At 30.3% G+C, this 24,105-nt stretch overlaps 1 protein-coding gene across 1 annotated transcript in view; it reads left to right on the forward strand.

The window, feature by feature from the left end:
- The window catches only part of LOC113375528 (myelin transcription factor 1), a 141,071-nt gene extending 119,705 nt beyond the window's left edge, over positions 1-21,366 (forward strand). The window contains exons 5-20 of the mRNA XM_026615461.1: positions 618-690; positions 830-870; positions 1,975-2,163; positions 2,589-2,918; positions 3,015-3,188; positions 3,422-3,658; positions 3,794-4,064; positions 4,321-4,581; positions 7,675-7,787; positions 9,209-9,482; positions 10,577-10,579; positions 13,739-13,933; positions 17,467-17,529; positions 17,799-18,082; positions 19,689-19,834; positions 21,094-21,366. Of these exons, the coding sequence (XP_026471246.1) occupies positions 618-690; positions 830-870; positions 1,975-2,163; positions 2,589-2,918; positions 3,015-3,188; positions 3,422-3,658; positions 3,794-4,064; positions 4,321-4,581; positions 7,675-7,787; positions 9,209-9,482; positions 10,577-10,579; positions 13,739-13,933; positions 17,467-17,529; positions 17,799-18,082; positions 19,689-19,834; positions 21,094-21,363 (2,924 nt within the window). The 3' untranslated portion in view covers positions 21,364-21,366. The remainder of the gene's footprint in view (positions 1-617; positions 691-829; positions 871-1,974; positions 2,164-2,588; positions 2,919-3,014; positions 3,189-3,421; positions 3,659-3,793; positions 4,065-4,320; positions 4,582-7,674; positions 7,788-9,208; positions 9,483-10,576; positions 10,580-13,738; positions 13,934-17,466; positions 17,530-17,798; positions 18,083-19,688; positions 19,835-21,093) is intronic.
- The last annotated feature ends 2,739 nt before the right edge of the window (positions 21,367-24,105 follow it).

Consider the following 24,105-nt stretch of genomic DNA (forward strand, 5'->3'; position numbering starts at 1 on the left):
ATTTATAAATTTTACGTTTTAATAATATTAAAACGCAAAAACAAAATCTCAATAATGTAAGACATTACCATCAGTGTGTATAATCATATAGTTAAACAAATGTCAATGTGGTTAAATGTTCAAATAGGTGAAAACGTTCAGGCATTAACCTTTGTATGCGGAGTTAATCTTGTTTATGATTATATGGCGACATCGTTATGATACTCCCAAAAGGTCCTGAATCTAAAATTATTAGGTTAGGTTAGGGTTTTATACGCGCTGTGATAGCATAAGGACGTCGTGTTTCTCACTATTTCAAATAGTGAGCAATATTATGAAGGATTTACAAAACAGTGTTCCTGCACGACCTCTCTTTTTTATGATTCCTATCAATTTAATAATCATAAAATATATGTAGAAAAACTAATGATGTAAATTAAATATGATCGTGTTTCTTATTATTCTAATTGAAATCAGTTCTTCACATAAAAATTCTATTCTTAATGCTTAAGTGATCAAATAGTAATATGATTAAAATTTATAAGATTGATGAATTTCAAGAATCAATTATAATATTTGTTTTCAATTTACACATTATTGTATGCAAATTTAAATTAAACACGCTTCAATTTTCACAGAAGGCAATAAATGTCCTACACCCGGATGCAATGGACAAGGACATGTCACCGGACTATATTCGCATCATAGAAGGTAAGACTTTTATGATATTCGTAAATTTATTTCTTTGAACGACGTAAAATATTATTTTTTGCATAGTTTTTAAGTTATAATAGAATATAATAACATAAATTTAAAATTGCATTTACTAACACCATGTGTATTGAAATAGTTTGTCAGGATGCCCAAGAAAAGATAAAGTAACACCAGAAAGTGAGTAATCAAAAATTACATATCAACGTTTAGAAATTTGTGATTTCTTTTATTTGGAATTCCATATAAAAGCATTTTAATTTTATAATTGATATATTTATTTATTTTAAAGCGTAAATGAAATAATGTTATTGCTAGTCAATTAATCATTTTAATCATTGGTAATTTTTAATACATATATGTTTATATGTAACAGTAATATAACTGAAGATACTTTATTTCTTAAAATATATTGAGTCATTGCACATGAGAATATATACCTGAAATTTAGTTTAAATAGCCATATTTTTTATATAAGCATCAGAATGCCTTATTTCTTTGCTTCATTATTATTGATTTAAGTTTACTTTGATATTTTAAGTTTTGTTTTAGTTTGTGCGGGGTAGAGAGCTTTTTCTGATACATTTTTATTTAATTATTATTTCATAATTATTTTGCAAAGTAGTTACAAGTAGCTTTTACGTTTTATTTTCTAGCGTTATTTAATTTTATTAAAAAGTAAACGAACAAATTCAGAAACAACTTCCTTCAAACGCTGCAAAGGAATCATTGAACATCGAATTACATCACTGTGTATATGAAATGAATAATTTGTTTCAAAGTAGTTCAGCTCAACAGTCAAGGAGTTTTTGACTTGTTGGACGAACATGTATATTGAATATAGTTAAATGGCATATCTTATAATAAAGAGGTATATGAATAATAATATTCAAATATATTATATTCTTCTAATTTATTAGTCAAGTATGAGAAATATAAATATTCACAAAATTGTAATGTAAATTAACTCTCTACCCGCTGTACACAAATTTATAATTTTATGTATTTTTGGTTGACAGCAATTGGCTTTTACATATAGTTTAAAATTATAGCGGGTAATGATTCTAACAATAGCTAATACTTTACTTTTCAATTAAATATAAAATGTGTTATAATTATATTTAACTAAAATTCGATTTTCTCTCTGATTCTCTTTGCAAATCGCATCGCTGCTTTCAAACGCTGCGGGTTTTGTATTTACGCCGAATTTAAACAAAACCGGAAAATGAAAATGATAATAAACGGAAACAAATTACAACAAACGAAATAAATTATCGCGTTCAGTACTGGCAATGCACGAGACCATCTTGAAATGTCCAACGCCAGGGTGTAATGGTAGGGGTCACGTGAGCTCGAACAGGAACACGCACCGTAGCCTGAGCGGCTGTCCGACGGCAGCGGCGAGCAAAGCCGCAGCCCGAGAACTACGTTACCACGCCGGTGCGCAACTGCGCAGACGGACTGTGCACTCAGGTCAGCATGGAAAAACTATTGTTTGCGAAATGAAGGAGGTTGTTTTTTTGAATTTTTAATATCGAATTTATGATATTATGTTTGATGAATATTTCTATATCGAGTATCAAATCATAATTTCAACGAAAATTTAACAATATTATTTGTAGTTTGCTGACTATTTTATTTAGTTTAGTAAATCTACTCTTATATCACGTATTAATTTATTATTTCCAATAATAAAATGGATTGCATATATGAGAATAACAATGATTGATGTTTGAATGCTATTTTTCTGGGCGGAGAAAAGCATGTAGCGCAACTTTGAAATTATAACAATGCAAATTAAATTTTGTAATGTAACTTTTTTACATTTTTATAATTTGTCATTTTTCCTTAAATTTATGAACGAACAATATTTAACAATTAAATTTTTTACAAAATAGCAATAATACCAGACACGAATGTACCAAGTTACCAGTCATCTAGTAACGATTTTACTAGTCCAGTCCGACAGTCATCCAGCCGCGATCCATTATACATAGACGTGAAACCCGGCATCGGCACGGGATTTCAAAGTGGTGTCAGTAGCTACCCTCCGCAAGCATCACAACAGGCTCATCCACCCCAACCGACGCCGATACAGCAAAATGCCCAACCTCCAGTAACTGCCGCCCAGTACTATACAACTAGTGATAAAACGAATGAATCCATGAAGCAACCGCGAACGCCTGAACAGAGACCTAGTCCACCAACTATAAATAATAATAATAATAGTACCAACACTAATAATAATAATCTGCCGGGGCAGAGTAAAGTGAAAACGGAGTCAGGATTATCGAATGGACCTCATTTGCTTGTGCCCAAAACAGAGGCGGGTTGCAGAGCTACTACACCTACGGGACCTCCACAAGTGCGTCAGGGCTTCGAGTCGTATTTAAGTCAAGATTCAAATTCGTCATCTGTATCCAGTATGGAAACGATGGGAACAAGGACTCTGCATATGATGTCACATCCGCATCACCCGTTACCTGTCATGAATACAGGTATGGCCACTTTTAATAGTCAATAATAAAATGAACTTATTTCAATATGATTCAATATTGATTACCGTGCATTACTTTTAATTGCAATATAATTTATAATAGTAAATGGACTAAAATTTATAGAAAAATATTATTTATAAGTGAGTAATTTAAAAATTTATATCTTGCCGTTAATAATGGAATATTTATTAAGAGTATGAAGTCTAGAAATTTCAACGCGCTTATTTTTTCAGGATCTCATCATGGTCTTCAGCCCCCCGCGCCTGTTCCAGTATACTCGAGTTTAGGCGATGATGGAAGATTAGGTGCACAACGATCTCCATATGAACAAGCCATGTCCGCTGAGGATCATATGTATCACCGCGCCGCTGCCTATCACCAAATGGCTTACCCGGGCGACATGGCAGGTCGTACGCCTTACGATACTAGCTCTATATCCGCGATGACAGCGGGTCGAGCGTACGATCCAGGTTAGCATTATACGAATAATAGAATGGCAAATGTCTGTTCATATCAAATTTCAAATAAGTTGTATAAAAAGAGTCAAATTTGACCTATAGCTAACGTACTATTATCACTAATGACTTTTTTTAATGTTGTTATAGGTAGTGTATCGGGATTTGAAAGATACGATCCAGCTATAGCGGCGCAACAACAAGCCATGCAGCAGCAGCAACAGCAGCAGCAGCAACAACAGCAACATCAACAACAAGCGCTCCGAGCTTCTTACATCAGCGGCAGTGTTTATCATCCGAGCGAGCAAAGTGGTCCTGAACAGCGCTATCAACAATCTGGACCCCATCAACTCTCAATGGTGAACGGTGGCATGCTAAAATCCGAGCAGGATCAATCAGACAACGTGCCGGTGTATCCTAGGTAAATAGAATTATTAATATCGAAATAATACAATACGATATGTTAAAACTTTGTTATGTACATTATCAATATGTGATATAATTATCACAAGTATAGTTAGAAAATATTAGTAATTTTTGAATAATCAATGTATAAATAAAATACAATACAATATTTTTTATCAAACTATTTAGTATATTAAGCAATATTACGTTGATTTTAAGTATTGCATACATTCAGGTAATTTTTTAAATGTGCTTTAATTATTCATTTCCAGGCCGATGTATCAATACGACCCATCAGCCGGGCCTATGCCTCCAGGTTTTTCGGCTATCAATCTGTCGGTAAAAGTTGGTGCGCAATTACGACAAAATAGTTCTGAACCTCCATCTCCTCCTGCAACTGGCGGTCCAGTAATGGATTTATCCACATCGAATGCTAGTCCACGTCAACCCACAAGTCCCTCAGTACGAAGTCCAGAAGCAGTCCCTCGCAGCCCACAGACATTAGATCTCAGTGTTGCCAGGTTACCCCACAGGTCAGCAAATTTACCTAAAAATTATCTTATAAAGAATTTATGTCTTAATGGAATACATTGTACGTTCATTGGCTGTGCTTCTTTGAAGATATCAAAGCTAATTGCGACGAAAATCAATGTATGATATTTTAAAACGATTAGTTATTTTGTCTTAGTTGTCATACGATATTTCAAATTCATAGAAGAAAACCTAAATCTTTACGGGAAAAAAGTAATTATTTAAAAATCATTTTAATTTTTTTCTTAATATTGTGTGGTCGGTATTACATGGTCGTTTTGAATTATTTAGTAGATACGCTTAACCATAAACCACAAAACCGAATAAACCACACACAGGTACACCGTTACTAATTATGCATTCATGTGCTGCTACAAATTGCAGTACGTGTGAAGTGGAAAAGGATTAAATACGATGACCCATAGCCAGAAAGTGTACTTCATTATTCTATAGAATAATTTTTCATTCATTTGAGTTATAAATACAAGATTTAATTTTTGTAGTGCAATTTTGAATTTTTAGTGAGTAAAATAGTATTGAATAAAATAGTATTAATGAATAAAATAGGTATTAATGAATTCAAATACGTTCACTATAATTGTTTTTTAGTGATCATAAATAATATAATATATTTAAATTTTTAAAAGTTATTATATACCTTATTGCTTTGCATATATACCTTAATGTCTGTAAGTTATTACAGATCGTTCTTATTACTTCAAATTACATTTTAACTGGTAACGTGTTTTGACTGTGAATGATATAATATTTATTATTTCTTCGAACTAAATTTGCCTGATTTCAGTATTTTCGAAAAAGAAGTATTATAATAAGGTGATATTTTGACCCCTATTTTATAGCTCAATGTTTGTACATTATTATACCATCGTTAGTACTTCAAATTATTTGTTGACTGATTAACAAAATATAATAATTATTTTAATTATTCTAACTAAAACTCACTTTGTCTAAAATAATCACGGAATAACTATTAATTTAATTCATCTTTTGTAATTTATTTTAATTGATATACTTTTTCATTTACTATTTTGTTATTGTTCACATCTTTGCCGGTGTAAAGTTTCAGTTAGAGCTTTTTAACTCCGATGAGATGTAAGATTTTATATCGGTTACATAGAAAAACTGTTGAATCTAACATAAAAATAGCAGTATATATTGTGAAACAATTGAATACCGTATACTTGCAATGTTACTAAACTAAACACTTCTCAAAATTATTTAAAAAAGATTTTTGCTAAAATTTTGATAATGTGGCCATTTATCTTGAATAAAAGTTTATCGATTTAAGGCCATATCTGGTTATACAGCTTTTGTCTTCTACTTTGAAATCAACATTAAACATAAATCATACTTTACACTTTTTTTTAGATAATGGTGGTGAAACTTTTTACCCGCGAACCTTTAAGTCCCGCTCTAACATAAATAATATTTCAAAAACACATTAGATAACTCATTCTTTTCTCACAGCTATAGTTTTTTTAAATTTTGTTAAATATATATTTTATAATTTTTTTGCATAGGTGTAGTTTAGTCATAGATTCTATATTTGTCTAATCAAATGACAAAGACATTAATGGTGATATAAGTAGAATCAGTTGTTATTTCTCTTATGTCCAACCCCAAACATAAACAACACCCAGTCTGTACGTGAAGGGTAGATCCGGTAGTGAGTTAGTAGAGGTGTCAGAGGGTGAAAACTGAGCTCGCGAAAGCGTGTTAAATAAATTCTCCTAAGGAACCGCTAAAGAGTAAATTAAGCCATGGCACTTTGTTAGATTTGTCGAGTTTGTTTTCCATTTTCTATGCCGTTTATTTTACCAGCTATACATTCGGCCCTTTTAAACAAATTACAAACTTTGTTTTACTCAAATTTTTTTACTGCTATATTTACAACTGTCCAGTTAAGGACGTTTAGTTAATTTATGGAATTTACAATTGTCAGCCTTAATAGGGACATTGTATACTATAGTGACATGTTGGAATAACAACTCAATAGTTGTTTTTTCAATCGTTATAAATAATATTAACAATATTTTAATGATAATAATATAAACTTAACTATTTTCTTATAAATAATAGTTAAGTTATTACAATCTTTATCAGGATAATTGATGACGTAAATCGAGTGGCGGTTTTCTATTTAATTTAATACTTTGATCAAACAATGAATATATTGAATTCGTGCAGTCCGTTATAAAAATGTCGACGAATCACAACATTTTTTAACATTTTTTTTTAATTTGTATGTCAATCAATTCAAAATTACTAGAAGCGTCGAGTAAAAAAATTCATAATGCTAGTGTTAAATGATAAATTAAAATCGATCACGCAGGTTTTTTAATATGAACTAATAGATATATAACTAATAGAGTTTTGTGAATATAAAACATAATTTGTTACATAAATTAAATATATCTTAAATATGAAGTTAATGCTCTTATATTGCAATATACTTATATTGCAAGTATACCACAAAACAATAGTAAAGCATAAAAAGTTTGAAACACTATATCATTTTTTGCGCATAGTTTTTTACAGAAACAAGAACTATTATATGTTCTATAAGCTGCACTAAAAACTGTTTATTACTAATAATAAGACGATTTTGTTATTGAGCAATCCAACGATTGTCCTTACTCTTTCTTTTTTTTAATTTTGTTTTTATTTTTTTCAATAGCAATCAGAATACAGTACAATTCTATTAACTATTTGGCTTATATCATTCACTTACACATGTACACACACATCTTCAATCACACATATAAATTATTGCGATAATTACTGCATCCATAGTTGGAGAATCACTCCAATGAGTGATACGTAAATTCTGTTTATTTCTACAACGATCTGGTAGTGCTAAGTTTTTCAATATTATCTTTGGGCAGCTTCTTGAAATTGGTGTCACAAGAGATATTGCAGTAATGCTAGATTAATCTATATTTCCAAGTGAAAACCGTTATCACTACTACTTCAAAGTATTATGAATTTAAATTTGGTTTCAGGGAAATTTTATATTTCATATTATTATCTAAATATATGATAACAAAAATAAACTTTTTTTTTCTTTGTTACAGGCCCATCGGCTTTTCTGTGGCTGTCATGGGTCCGTCTGGTCATTATAGCCGTGAATCTACTCCAGACAGTGGCGGATCTCACTATATGGACGCATACGGTCGGGACACAAGTGGTAAGTCAAACAAATTTTATAATTGCCAAACTGGTAAAATATATAAAATATAAATTGGAAAAATAGTTTACATCTGGTTATACGTACATTTTTTGTATTTGTATTTAGTTTATACTATTTCTATAACATCAAGTGACGGAAACAGCTCTTGATAATGAAATACATTGTAGTATGTCAATTTTCATAAATTGATACCTATTTGTTTGAACTAAAGGTCTTCATGTTCATTACTCAATTTTTCTTTCTTTTGTAAAACATTTTATACAATATAATCACGGTTGCATTACTGTTGATATTATAAGTTGTAATTTAAGTGATTTGCTCAGATTTTTATCAATTACTCAGGGTGATGACGCTTTATTGTTTATTGCCACACCGATTTAGTCTAACAAATAATAGTTATTTATAATATTATGAAGATCATTTGAAAATATTGTTTTCAGAAATTTACATAGCGATAATTGAAAGATAACTGAGATAATAAACATATTTTTATTAGCTGTAATATTTTACAACATTATTCTACTTTTTGTGCATACGGCCATTTATTATAATAATTATATTTTTTATATAAATTTATTATTACTAATATTCAATTTGTTTGATTATTTATAATATTGCGTCTGAATGACATACTAGATACAATTTCTGAATTTATTTCTGAGGCTATATTTTAGGACGGGGCACAAAGCTCCAATTTGACCTTCAGTGATTATACTATCCAAACCAAATGAACAGATAACACATATTAAACAAACAACTATTAAACAATGTTCAGTAAAATTCCCAGTTAACTAGTAATTAAAGAACGCGTTATTTTTCAATTTTAAATGTATTTTACGAAATCATAGCTACATTTTCAACCAAAGTGAAATGCAAATGTCATTGGCACATTTTTTACAAAGATCACATTGTATTTAACCATGATCTGGTTTTCGTCAAAAATATTTATCAGTAGAGTTGGAATAACTGTTAATATAATTTACTCTTGCATATCTCTTCTCTAATCCAAGTCAGTTCAAAACCATGTTTTCTGAACATATCTTGAATTTTAACCATATCTTAAACACTTGTTGAAAAAAAATGTAATCTTAAAAGATTTACGAAGTCTTTTCTATTTTTTTTAATTTCTCTTGTGTGAACTAACGTGAATCTGCCCATCTTTTACATGGCAGCTATCATGGTTGATTTTTAATTTTATTGGGTATAATTCTATTACTGTTTCTTAATTTTTGGTTTGCTTTTGAATTTTTTCTCCGTCCCTCACTATCTTCCATCCTCTTCACATTTGCTTGCACGTGTTGTCGGTTTCGTTCTATTATATATCATATAACACATAAATAACTTTTGTAATCAAAAACTTTACATTTACATAGCTTGCTTAAAAATAGAATACGGAAAATATTCCTTTATAATTTCAGGTTACGCGCCAATGAGTCCCCATCCAGCCTATGCAATGTCTTCCGTACCGCAAGGTGGCGGCGACTATGTAAGCAACGCTTACGCACCTTATCCGGCTCCTCCTGGATATCAATGCGGTCAATATCCGTCCTCTGCTGCAGCTGGTTATCCAGCACCAGTTTCGCAAGGTGGTTACTCACCAGGTCCTGGCGCTTGCTACGGAATGCCACCTCCACCGCAACACGTCATGTCTCAAATGGAGCATGTAGTCAAATCACCAAATAATAAAGACAGGTAGGAACAAATCATATTTATTTGTATATCGAAATATATATTTTATTATACTTAAATATTTGAAGACATGAAGATTTACGATAATTAAAACAAGTATCAAAAATCAATCTAATTCTGTCGTGTCTTTAGTTTTACTTATGACTTTCACAAACGTGATTGTACTCTATAGTGTCTTCTTATTCGTAATTTATATTTAAGATAAAAATATTTATTATTAAGCATTGTTTATGATTTTGCCTATTTTAATTTCAAATGTTATATTTATATGCCGGCTCTAATTAGAATGCATCTACTATCGTATCACCCTCGTTCGTACGCCAAAAACATGCGTAATTTTCCGGCGAATAACGCATGATGGTATTATCCTTTTACGTTTCCCCATGTCAAGTCATTAATAAACCCGAATTTGTAGCATCGTATACTTGACTCTCTTCACGAATTTCTCTGTCAATTAGGATACATTTAAGGTCGCGGTATTTTGCGTTTCTAAGAGCGATTACTTTAATTAACGAAATAGCCTATTTTATAAATGTAATCAAAGTTTAAAACCTTCGGCTTTGTTGAAATCATTTGATGCTTTGTAATGTAAGAAGTTACTACATGGTTGCTATTTCATGTTGAACGACAAATATGTTAGATTTAAACATTTACGGAATTTATTTTTTCTTATAATTGCTTACATGAAATAGGTGTATTTGCGCTCCCGGAACGAAAATTAATTATTTTATTAGTAAGATGGATGTTACATTCATCACTCATCACAAAATGCATTTTAATTTATGATAGCATAATGGTAAATGTAAAGTGTCTGCATATTCAATCTTCTTAATATATAGTATAAAATCGTACCACAAAAATCAATTATAATTTATTTATTTTATATTTATAGTCTTTAATATTTGATAGTATACTTACAAAATTAAATAAAGTAAAATAAAAAAGCACTTTTTCACATTTTTTTGATATCAAATTATACTTTTTATACGATTTTTCTATCAATTAAAAGTATTTAGAAATATAATTTATTTATAATTTTTATTGTTTTTTTAATTTTAAATCAAATCATATATAGAGGAGCTAGAGGCTTTATGCAGCAGGTTTGAACGATATTAAAGTATTTTTTTGTCTCGATTAGATATGTAAATCCTTTTGCATGATATTTTCCTGCAATATACAGGATTAATATGTAATATAAAATTGTACCATCATGAAATTTCGTTTCGCGTCATTAATATCGACTAGTTTTAAATTCAATTATAAATTTTTGAGATTGCTAAATTGTTTAAATAGTTGAAAAAAATCTTGAGGCTATTTGTAGCATTAGAATGGGTGGAATGTATAGTTTGTAAGATGTTTACACACAAATTGTGTTGCAGGAGACACTACATATCTTTAATTTGTAGTGATTGTACTTTACTTTGATTAATGATTAGATTTTTTTATGGCTGGAGACGTCATATTTTTTATGTGTATTAATTATAATTTACGTTGATTTACGAAAAGAATAATTATCAGAGTTATTATTATCAATTTTTTCTCGTGACTACTTGCCCCAGTAGACGTTACAACTAGCCCCAAATACGGGGTAAGTTAATTGTGAAATAATGAACAACAGTTATGGAATTACTCTGATTAGATACTGTACAGAATAGTTGTAGCATCTATTCATCATTATTTCATAGAAATACGAGGTCTGTTCAAAAAGTACCCGGAATTTTCGTTTTTTCAAAAAAATATTTATTTATTCGTCTACATTAATGTGGTCCCCTTCAAAGTAGTCCCCCCCAGATATAATACACTTATGCCAGCGTTTTTTCCAATTTTCGAAGCACCCTTGATATTCACTCTTTGATATGTCCTTGAGCACTCTCAGCGATTTTCTTCAATCGAGGAAAACCGCCGTCCTTTCATGGGTCTCTTCAACTTTGGGAATAGGAAAAAGTCACACGGAGCCATATCTGGTGAATTTTTGCACTTTGCAACACTTTATTTCATTTTTTACGCAAAATTTAATACAAATTCTTTGACTTTTCAATTCTTCCATTGTAAAAATCGCCGAGCTCAGAAAAACACGTCGAACCTTAGCGACTACCACAGACAAAGTAAACAGTGAATATAGCTGAAAATTTCATCATACTTTAGGGGCATGTATACCAACACAATAAAAAATTATAAATTTTGACAATCAGACACTCCAGACCCGCGAAATTTAATTATTAGTAATTCCGGGTACTTTTTGAACACACCTCGTATATCAGTAGATCTCTAGAACTGTTAATTAAATTAAAAAAAAAACTGTTACAACAAGCCCCTAGCTTCCTGTGTACAGTAAACTATTCAGGTGAATGAATAAATTAATTAAATGTATATCAATGGAGGCGTCCATTAATCACGTGATCGATTTCGGAGGATTTTTGGACCCCTCCCTTACCTTTGGTGATACGCGGTAATATTTAAAATTAACCTACCTTCCCCACCAGACATCACGTTTATTTTTAGTATCTAGAAAAAATGGGACATTTTTTTTTAATTTTGTTTTTTAATTCACGGAAAAAATAAATACACGTGTTATCGTACTAGAACTTCCACTCCTCCATAGAAGTGATATTTCGTGATTTTTTTTATCCTACCCACCTCCCCTTTAAAGCCTCACGTGATAAATGGACGCTCCTTATGCAGAAACGACATTACACGTACTGTTCTTGTATTCTAAAAAAAAAGATTGACAATATTTGATTCACGGGTACAGCCTGCTGCGTCGAAGACATATACGGTCTGCAGTGGCGGTCGCGCGCTTCGACAATAGTTTACTCGAAACGGCAACACAGGCGCGCGAGCGTTCCAGGGACGGCAAAGAACTTATACAGTGTCCTACGATTAGTTGCGATGGCATGGGTCATGTTTCAGGAAACTATGCGACCCATCGAAGGCAAGAAACGCGTCTTTCGGAAAAATTGTTGTAAAAAAATACATTAAAAAACTACTAATCCGACAAGTTTCTAAAGACCGAACTATATAAAATTTGTTTTCAACTAATTACTGTAACATTTCACAATATTGTGTGATTATAAATACTTTAAATATTAGTAACAGATTTTGGTAGTTTCGTGTCGACGGAAAATGTGGAAAAATTTGCTGTGGAATAATCTTCTTTAATGCCTCAGGTGTCAATTTTCCGATAAATAGAAATGTTATTGCAACGCTGTTACGTTTCTATGTTCGTATGAATTGGTAGTAAAAACTGTCAAAAAGCTATGGATTTGCTGTGCAGTCAGGCGTTTTACAAATAAGTCTTAAAAACGCGCAAACGTCAAACAAACGATTTTATCAGAAGTGCGTCTTTGATAACACAACCGTGAATTTAGGTTTTATGCATAAAACGCTTGACTGCACACCGAATACATAGCTTTTTCACAGTTTTTACTAATACAGCTTTACATAATATAGCATTGGCATAATATTTCTATTGTATAGAGTCCTAAAAAACTGAGTTTTGATATATGAAGAATAAAAAATGAGAATTAAATAATATACCGCAAATTTGTCCATAGTGTCGGAATTGGTAAATTGATCTACAATCGGTCAATTTTGTCGATGTTACTATTGAAATTAAAAAATGATACTGTATTCTTTCCGAACTCGCACTTAAAACCTTCGTCTGTCACTTCTGTCTTTGTAGTTGATAGTTCCTCTATGATACTCAATCATAAACCTCAAATTTTTGTTAAAGAACTTGCATGAAATTTGTTTGTAAGTAGTTACTTTATGTATCTATTTTATGTCAACCTATCCTTGAATCGTGTTGATATACAGAATCCATTGGGAATTTTAAATTACCGACACCTTATGTGACCGTTACTCAAATTTAACGAAATTGTGCGAATATCATAGAAATTCGACCCATGTCATGCGCAACTTATTAACGAAAACTTCTTACAGATACGAATTGGCTATAATAAAATATTTTAAATTTATATTGACGATTTATCTACTAATGTATTTATTCATAGGTAACTATGGTGAGGTATTTAATCTTCTGCAGTGACGCTGAGCTTCATCTGAAATCGCATCAAACAAACAAAATTATTTTGATCTTTACTTAACTGAAATTATCACATTTAGATGAGAATGATGCGATTTCTGTAATATTTGTGCGTTATTAATAGTTGAGTTGAGACTTAAATTTCATTGTTATTTGTCAGAAACAGTTGATAACCAAAAATAATTTGGCTTAGAATATTCTATTTTTCGTCCAGCTTATCCGGATGTCCGCGCGCTGACCGGACGCAAATTCAGGCCCACAGTCAGGAATTAAAATGTCCAACCCCTGGCTGCGATGGTAGTGGCCATGTTACAGGAAATTATTCGTCTCACCGTTCGCTTTCCGGATGTCCGAGGGCCAACAAGCCAAAGAGCAAACCGAGAGATGGCCAAGACTCTGAACCTCTCAGGTAAAATTATTATCCATTATAAATTTTATTTTATATTCATAAAGTATTTATCAATATATCCGAGTGAATCCGAGTGGAGTTGTCTCACCGGATTTGTCATATCCGACTTCCCTAAACTGGTACTAAATCTGTTACTGCGGTTTTGCTTTGGGAAGAAAGCTGTCACTTTCTCGTCTCAAAGGCAGTTTTATGATCTTTTAGGTATACGGTTTTTTTTTCCAGAAAATACAAAAATATTACTTCAAAGATACAGAACAATGAAATTGTGTTCAAGTGTGAATAGTTCCAATGTATAATTTATTGAATAGTAAGGAGTCATATTTCTAACTACAACAATGTTTGGCTGTGAATGACGGCAATCAGGAATATACATACCGAAAAATACACGAAACAAAATACATTTAATCTGGATTTTCCATAGCCTGAAATAACAATGCTTTTAGGTGCATAATATATCAGTGACGTCAATAGTATTTAAGCAGCAAAAATATATAGCATTAAATTTTTACTTTTACACAATTATATAAGTGTGTAGAAGTAATAATATGCTAATCGAACTACCCGATATAATATTAATTCTTGAATGAAAATAGCAGAAGAAAAAATTAGAAAGCAGAAGTATTATTATTTGGTGACAATATTTTATGATAAATGTTTTGCTTTTATTACAAAGTTTACTACATTATTTTTATATAAAATTAATCCAAAAAATTGGTCAACACTGTTAAAATTACGAGTCATTGAGTCAAACATGTGGTCGACCGAAAATTTTTACAACTTGTCATTTATTTGTGAATTTTTTAGAAACATTATTTTATTGATATTTTTTAATTTTATTTTATTCATGAATTTTCATTTCGAAAAATTAAATGGAATTTGACAAATCCTTAGATGCATAAACAACGCACTATAGAACACATTTGTGTCGAGTATTTCGGTTTCAAAGTTGTCGGAGTCGTGGAGTAGTTAAGCGGATATAACTCCTCCCTGAAGCGGAGTCAAATCCGAGTCGACCCGGTTTCGGATACGATAAGCCCATCTCTAATATATATATATATATATATATATATATATATATATATATATATATATATATATGAGTAAGTTCTTCAAGGGCATACATCAAATAAAAGGCAAAGATTTAGAAGATTTTTCCAAACGTTTCGACATAGTATTTTATGTCATCATCAGTGGATCTACAGAATGAATATTGAAAAATTAATATAAACTAGGAAAAAATGACAGAAATTGGAAAAAGCACTATAGATATAAGTAATATAATTATAACAATAACAATTATACTTAACAGATAGATAAACAAGAGAAATGAAAAGTGAAAAGAAATATATACAAACATACAAAAGCGTAATATATATACATAAATATACACACAAACAAACATGTATATATGATATACATGTAAAAACACGTACACATATGCATATATACATACGAATAATACGTATATATAAACATATACATACGGACATGTACATATGTATATATACACATATATACATACATACACATACACATATACACATATACATACATACATATATATATATATACATATATATATATACATATACATATATATATATATATATATATATATATATATATACATACACATGCAATACAGACACATACACATATATAGACAATGAAGGTAACTTACATAAATATGGTCTTACATCAGTAGCTAGCGCAAGGAACATAATTTTGCACTATCATATATACATAAACTTGTTTTTTTTATATTATTTTGTTGAACAGAGTATAGCAAAATATTTGTGAAATATATAATATATTTTGCACAGAGAACGTAGTTTATGTGACAGAGCCCGAGGCTGAAGTAACGTGTGTTTAAAAATTATTTGAAGAGACCGTTTGAGGGAATAGTTGGCGGGTTTTTTACAATCAGTGTTTCGAAGTATGGGTGAGAGGCTAAGAATCAGAGTTCGGGATCGGACCGCGTAAGGGTAAGTTTACAGGTTCGGAATTACGTAGGTTAAGAGGAAACAAATTTGGAAATATTATTAAGTATCACCTGATAATTTTCACAGAGTAAGGAGGCATCATGGCGTTTATTAATACAAAATTTGGAGGTGCTGATCAGACAAGATTCAGCAAATCTTCTCTGAATAATGTTCCGTTCGTGATAAAGTATACTAGCGTTATAAAAGTCAAAAGAATGTTTAAAATTTTTTATATGTTCTGTTATCATGGTTTGATTTTGTCGTGGGTTTTTAGAGTTATTATCATGTTGTTTTAGTCGTTTTATTAAATTTTGTCCAGTTTCACCTATGTAAATGGAATCACAATCATTGCATTTTAATTTATAAACAATATTTGATGTGCGTTCCAAACTAGTGGGTGATTTGAGGTTGGAAAAAAGGGAGCTAAGGGTTAAGTCTATGTTACAAATTAATCTTAAGTCAACCTTGTGGAACAGTTTTTTTCCAAATGGGAAAGAGTTCTTTAATAAACGGGAGACAAACATTACCAATAAAGTTATTGTCTTTGGAGATTTTGGTGGAAGAAGAAGAGATATTATTGTTATTATTGAGAAATTTGAGTCTATTGTACGTGACAGAGTTTCATATATACATATTTGTTTGTGTGTATATTTATGTATATATATATTACGCTTTTGTATGTTTGTATATATTTCTTTTTACTTTTCATTTCTCTTGTTTATCTATCTGTTAAGTATAATTGTTATTGTTATAATTATATTACTTATATCTATAGTTCTTTTTCCAATTTCTGTCATTTTTTCCTAGTTTATATTAATTTTTCAATATTCATTATGTAGATCCACTGATGATGACATAAAATACTATGTCGAAACGTTTGGAAAAATTAAAGATTAACTTCTAAATCTTTGCCTTTTATTTGATGTATGCCCTTGAAGAACTTACTCATATTTCTCAACATCAAAATTAACTACTTTAACATATATATATATATATATATATATATATATATATATATATATATATATATTAATTGTTTAATATGAACAAAACAGCACTCAGATTTGTTTAACACAACTTTATTTTATGATTACAGACGTTTCGAGACCATGGTGTGTCTCATCTTCAGTGTAATTTCAAAAACAGTTACTTATATACTACACATTCTTTAATAATTTATTTAAATTTTAAATTACACTGAAGATGAGACACCATGGTCTCGAAACGTCTGTAATCATAAAATAAAGTTGTGTTAAACAAATCTGAGTGCTGTTTTGTTCATATTAAACAATTAATATTCATTCCACTCATATCATAAAATTCTATATATATATATATATATATATATATATATATATATATATATATATATATATAAATGAAAAACTGAATATAAAAATGATATAATTTTGTATAATTTTATAGAAGATTTACTTTATTTTCATTCAATTTATTTAATTAAATCAAACTATTTTTTAATTAGTTTGTTTTGATTATACAGCTTGTAATTACTACAATAATTTCAATGTGTTGTTTGTCTATTCTGTTCAGATGTCCCATACCAGGATGCGATGGTTCAGGACACGCCACTGGAAAGTTTCTGTCTCACAGAAGGTAAGATTGTATCTCGAATTACCTAAAATATATATTCACATAGTCGATGTATTTGTTATATAAAAATTATATAGTTTTTATTGATGTTTCTGTGCAATGTAGAAAATTGCTAAATACTATTTTACCAGAGTAAAAAAATTGTTAAGTTATTCCTGTTAGGAGACATAAAACAATGTATGAAAATTTTAAATCAATTCACTCAATTCCACTTTAATATTTCAATTTGCATTTAATATAAATCTTATGTGGTTTATTATAATTTATTTTAGTGCTTCTGGCTGTCCTATCGCAAATCGCAACAAAATTCGCGTACTAGAGTCTGGGGGCAGCGTAGAGCAACATAAAGCGGCAGTTGCAGCAGCAGCAAGTGCCAATGCGGCATTAAAATTTGAAGGCGTTAATTGTCCAACCCCTGGTTGTGATGGAACGGGCCATCTAAATGGGTCCTTTCTGACTCATAGGTCCTTATCCGGATGCCCTTTAGCTGCATCCCAACCTCCAGCCAAGAAACTGAAATATGACGACGCACAGTCCTTGTATGGCAAAGGATACGGTAAATAACATTTTTAATTTATTATTTATATTAATATTTATGATATTATTTTGAGTTCTATCATAAAACTAATATTCTCAAACATGAAATATCAAAGACACATAATTTTTGACAACGATCGATGTTTTTTATCAATTTACTGAGCTACATTATACATTGATTGAATTACTCTAAATTTGTTATATTTTGTTATATTTGTTGTATGTACTTATTTCTTTTTTAAATGTTTCACTTTTTTCTGGCAAATGTCAACATGTTTTTTGTCATTTATAATTAGTAAATAGATTTCTGATACATACAACATACTTTTTTTTATTCGAATCTATTTTCTATATTGTTACAAATTATGTAACATGATATTGTTACATTATTTCATTGAATGCTTTTATTTAGATTTTTGACCAAGTTAATATAATTTTAATTGAGAATTATGAATTTATTATTATAATATTGTACTTTCTTAAATTTTATATTTTTATGTATTCCACTGCCTAAAAAGATTTTCTTATGCGTTGCGTTTTGATAAATCATATTATAATCACAAAGAATTTTTCGAATATATTGTTGCTTTTAGAAAATCTTAATTTCATAAAAGAACATGATAATTTTGTTTTATCTAATAAAAAATTTTGGTATAAAAAACGTAATTATATATGTATTTCTACTGAAAAGTAGCTAAATAAAATTATACATAAAATTCTTTTACGATACAAAGTAATAAGATATACAATTTTTCTCAGGAAAATTCTCAGAAGAAAGTATGCTTGAAGATTTAGAAAACCACCAATCAACTGTGCATGTATCTTTGAAAATAATTGTAAATCAGAAGAAATGTTAATTTCAATAAACTGAGAAAAATATTTTTGTTTTCTGTTTTCACAAGACACACTCACACAAACATATATGACCAAAATGAATTTTATAATTTTAACTTCCCGAAAATGAAAATTTTTATATATCTTTACGTTTCAGAGGTTTCTAAACATTATAGCTTACCTTAGAAAATATGGATGTATGTGTGTGTGTATGTGCGTGTGTGTGTGTGCGGATACAAATTTTCGTCGACGATTTCGGGAACACGGTTTAACCGAATTCAATTATTCAAAAAAACATTCGGTTCGAATTGATAAGAAGACGTGCTGATTAGTATTTAGCAAAAGCAGGTGTACCCGTTTTGGAGATACGGGGCAAAAAGTGCCTAAAACGGTAACTCAGTTACTAAGAGAGCGGAGCGTCCGAATTGAATAATTCAAAAAACATTTTACTTGTGTTGAGAAGATGAATAACTGATCAAAATTTTGGGCAGACAGGTCTAGCGGTATCGGAGATCTAGTAATAAAAGTAAAAAAAATGCAATTTGGCGGTCAAAAATGATCATTAGACATAGACACATCAAATTATCAGATATTTTATGAAGATCAAGAATTTAAAATTTTTCCAAAAACCTATTTTTTTTCAAAGTTAAAAAAAAAATTAATCTTCTTTTAAAATAAATAATTTTTGGTACGGGGAGTTCGAGTAATTTGCCTTAAGGCACGACTAGTTAAAATTGACCTGTAAATTATTTCTCTTACAGAAATGGGTATGGGCAGCATGGGTGTTATAGGCACTGGTCCGGGAGGTGAAGATTTGATGACACTTGAAGCTGAAATTACAGAATTGCAGCGCGAGAATGCTCGCGTCGAGAGCCAAATGATGCGACTCAAATCGGACATTAACGCCATGGAATCGCATTTGAATCACGGCGAAAGGGTAAGAATTAATATATTATTTTGTTATTTTTATAGATTATTAAGTCTTACCTAGTTTTATGATATTAATTTCAGTTTTTAAGAAAAGTTGAAGCAAACGGTTAGATTAGGACTGTGTTGATCAAAATTTATTTAATTATTCGCATTGCACTGCGCCAACGTTATCTAACATAATATTCACTTTGATAAGCGCGGTAAAAGGCCTTGGTCGTCTAGCGTTTTATAATTTTCAGCGTAGGTATAATTAGTATTTATATTTTAATGTACTTTCTGTACCTTTTTTTTTCTTATGGGGTAGGGTGGGGCACAAAGGTCCTATTTGTCTTTAATTATACTAATTTTTAATTAATCTAATTAATCTATATCACAACACATAACACGCATCGACAAACAACTATTGTACTATGTTCAGTTTTGAGTTATTTTCTAATTATAGAAATGTGTTTTTTTACTAGTTTTCTAAATTTTTTTATCTGTTCCTTTTTTTCCATAAGCGGAATAATATGGGACAGTCAGGGGGCAAACAGAACTAAAGTTTAATTTTTAAATGTAAAGAGACTTTACAAAATAATAGCTATAATATTCAACCAGTGCAAAATATAAATTTTATGGGCACATTTTTTACGAATATAACACTGTGTATAACCTTGATCTGGTATTTTGTCAGAAATATTTATCAGCAGAGATGGAATAACTATTAATTTAATTTATGTGTTGTGAAAATTTTTTCAATTGAATTTGTATTTTTATTATTAATTTATGTGTTATTGTTTACGTCTTTGCCAGGGTAATGGTTCAGTTAGTCCTTTTTACCCCACCCACATGTGAGTTGTAGAGGTTATAAAAAACCATGTATTGAATCTAACTTAAACTTAACAATTCACTTTATAAAACAATTAAATACAGTATACTTAAAAAAATATATTGGTCTCGTAAATTAAACAACAGCGCTCACGACCAAAAAAACTAATAACGATTAAAAATACTTTTGTTACATATTTATCAAACCGTTTATTTTCTGAGAGCAACGTTGCTTGATTTAAGACGATTGCTGATAACACATTCTTTTTCCTCTACTTTCAAATATTGTTTTTAAAAAATTCCTTAATTTACTTGTTTTTGAGATATTGGTGGTGGACCTTTTTAGCCGCGGACCTTTAAGCCCCACTTTCCCCTATTTTGTCGAAGCATCAGATATTATTTGAATTTGATTTGATTTGATCAACTTTTCGACATTTCTATAATACAATTTTTGTGCAGGAAAACCAAAACATATCGCAGAGAAATAACAACTTGAATGAATACTACGAAAGCCTGCGCAACAACGTTATAACTTTGCTCGAACATGTTCGCATTCCGAATGGATCGACGGCTCCCGAAAAAATGAATCATGAAAATTTTGACAGCTATTTGAGCAAACTTCAAACTTTGTGTACGCCTGATGGTTATTGCACGGAAGAAAACAGACCTATATACGAAACAGTTAAATCGGCGCTGCAAGATTTCACGGTTTTACCCACACCTATATGAAACTCTAGCACTTAAGATATGTAACAAGTGTAAATAATCAAAATTAACGTTTTCACGAAAATAAATACTAGGTGTAAATACGGAAAAATAGAATAATTTAAATGAAATACTGGACTGATTTCATTATTATTATAAGATTAATTTCACTGATACAATTGTTTTTCTAATATATCATTTAAATCATGTTTGCCTCTAATGCGTTTTGGTAGTAAATTAATTGTTGTTTTCATATTTTGATTTATGACTCGTTATTGGCAGTTATTTGTATGTATTCATACTGATTGAAACAGTATATTAAATAAATTTTTATAGAGCTTCTGTACATAAATAATAAAAAAAATTACGATATTGTTTCCTATCATTCAATAATTACAAATGTGTTTCCCTATGCACTTTTTAGTCTTGATGTTAATTGTCTCAATGAATGTTTTTGAAGTTAAAGTTTCATTATACAAAAAAATATTCTAGAATAATTTAAATTATTTTCAATTTACACTATTTAGTATAAATTTGCAATATATCTGTGATTAGTTGTTTGAAATATATTTATACTTAATAGTCACTGAATATACAAGTCCTGCTTATTTATACTATAAAACAAGGTTTATAAAACTTTTCTTTATAATGTTGATACTGGAGATCTATTAAACTATTGTAAATATAGCGTTATTTTATGGAATGTCATATTATAGCTGTATATAGAATGGATATAGGAGGAATATATGTAATATTAATACTATTAAATATATCATTTAATCAGAACGTAGATAAAATTGTTAGCTGTGATTATGTACTTACATGGTTAGTATTATGTATATGTCCATATATACATACATACATATATATACCTATATATACATATATATATATATATATATATATATATATATATGCATACAAATTTGTGACATTCGTGTGAGTGTATGTTTATATGTGCGAATGATGTTTCCTCATCGTCTATGAAATAATGTGATTATGTTTCAATATTAATACATTTTGTTATGAGATATTTTTCAATTTTATATAAAGTGTTAATTATTATTATTCACATGATATGAAACAAAACCTTTGAAATATTTCAAACCGAAAAATCCCAATATAAAAAGTAATTGTCGTTCAATAAAAATACTTAATCTAACTTTAATATCTTATGAATTGATATTAAATTCAAACAATTTGGAAATTTTGCGCTCTAACAAGCTATGTGTATATGTATGAAATTCCCGCATTCCTTACAATTGAAAAGATTGCAAATAACTAATTTGAAGATCACGATAACAGTTAGTCATGTATTTAATAATAATATGAAAAGCTCAATCATTGGAATTCATATTTATCTATTATTAAAGGTAGTCTTGTAAAAATTAGTTAATAGTTATAATAAAAACGTATGTTATAATTGTTAATACTTGTGAATAAATAAATAAAATATAAAATAAAATGCTTGGTTTTCCGTAACTAATTTCACGAAAACAGAAGTAACCATCTACGAATGCACATGCGATTTATCCATGTACACGGCTTCAAATGCTGCCTCAAATCCAGGTAAGAACCACTTTGGTATATATGAAAAATGTATGAACAATAATCTGTTTTATCAATGATTGTTTTCATGTAACTGGATTTAAAAAGGTGGATCTTGAAGCCATAGGCATTTTATCTGCCATCAATATTTCAAGCACTATCTCCATCGATACCATTTGAAAGAAGTCGCTGATTCCCGAGAACGGGAACAAGGTGATTACATGTTCTGTTTCACTACAAAAGATTTGGAAAGAAAGATTAAAGAGTAGCATTGATGGTCCTTAGACTAGTTTTTCTCTAATAAAATAATATTCAAGTATCACAAATTAATATTTATATTCTTATTGAGACAGAATCAACTGGAGTATACTTACGGGAATTTTAAAATCTATTGGTATCCATTAGAGTGGCCGCAGGCTGATCCAGAATCTGTATATGGGACATGAAGTAAAAGTTCGAGTAAACCAAGGAGATACAAACAGCGTTGAAATAGGTAAAAGAGTGTGGCAAGGATGCTGCATGTCACCGATCCTATTCAATCTTTACGAAGAATGGCTTGTCAGCGAGGCACTTGAAAGCACAGGAGATATTTCGATCGGAGGAAGTAGAATCGAAAACCAAAACCGAGCTGCAAAACATGATGCGCAGAATCGTAGAAGTGGGCAACGATGTAGTCGACAAATCGAGGATGATGAGAATATAAAAATGAGATAATCCCCCGAGGATAACGGTAGGAAATCGAGAATTGAAAGATGTGAATCATTTCGGATACTTGGGAAGCATCCTGACCAGACACCAGATATTGCACCAGCCTTTACATCGTGGCAAGGATCGCAAGCGCCAAGGCGGCATTTACAAAGAAGAGAACGCTACTGACGAACAAACTGAGTTACAACTTGCGGAAGAAACTAATAAAGTACTATGTTTGGAGCTAGCTCTGTACGGACCAGAAACGTGAACTCTAAGAAAGACCGACAAAAACTAACTGGTGAGTTTTGAAATGTGGTGCTGGAGGCGAATGGAGAAAAGAAGCGGACAGGCAAGATAAGAAATTAAGATGTTCTGAAATAAATGAGCAAAATGAATACTACTGAGCACGATCCTGAAAAGAACCTAGATAGGACCGGCGCTGTAAAACAGTACCTCTTACACAACGTAGTCGAAGGTAAAATAGAATGACTAAAATGAATGGTAAAAAGAAAAATGCAGATGGTTGCT

Source organism: Ctenocephalides felis, unplaced genomic scaffold, assembly GCF_003426905.1.
Source record: "Ctenocephalides felis isolate EL2017-DRISC unplaced genomic scaffold, ASM342690v1 CF-g0.4_SCAFFOLD_01886, whole genome shotgun sequence".
NCBI lineage: Eukaryota > Metazoa > Arthropoda > Insecta > Siphonaptera > Pulicidae > Ctenocephalides > Ctenocephalides felis.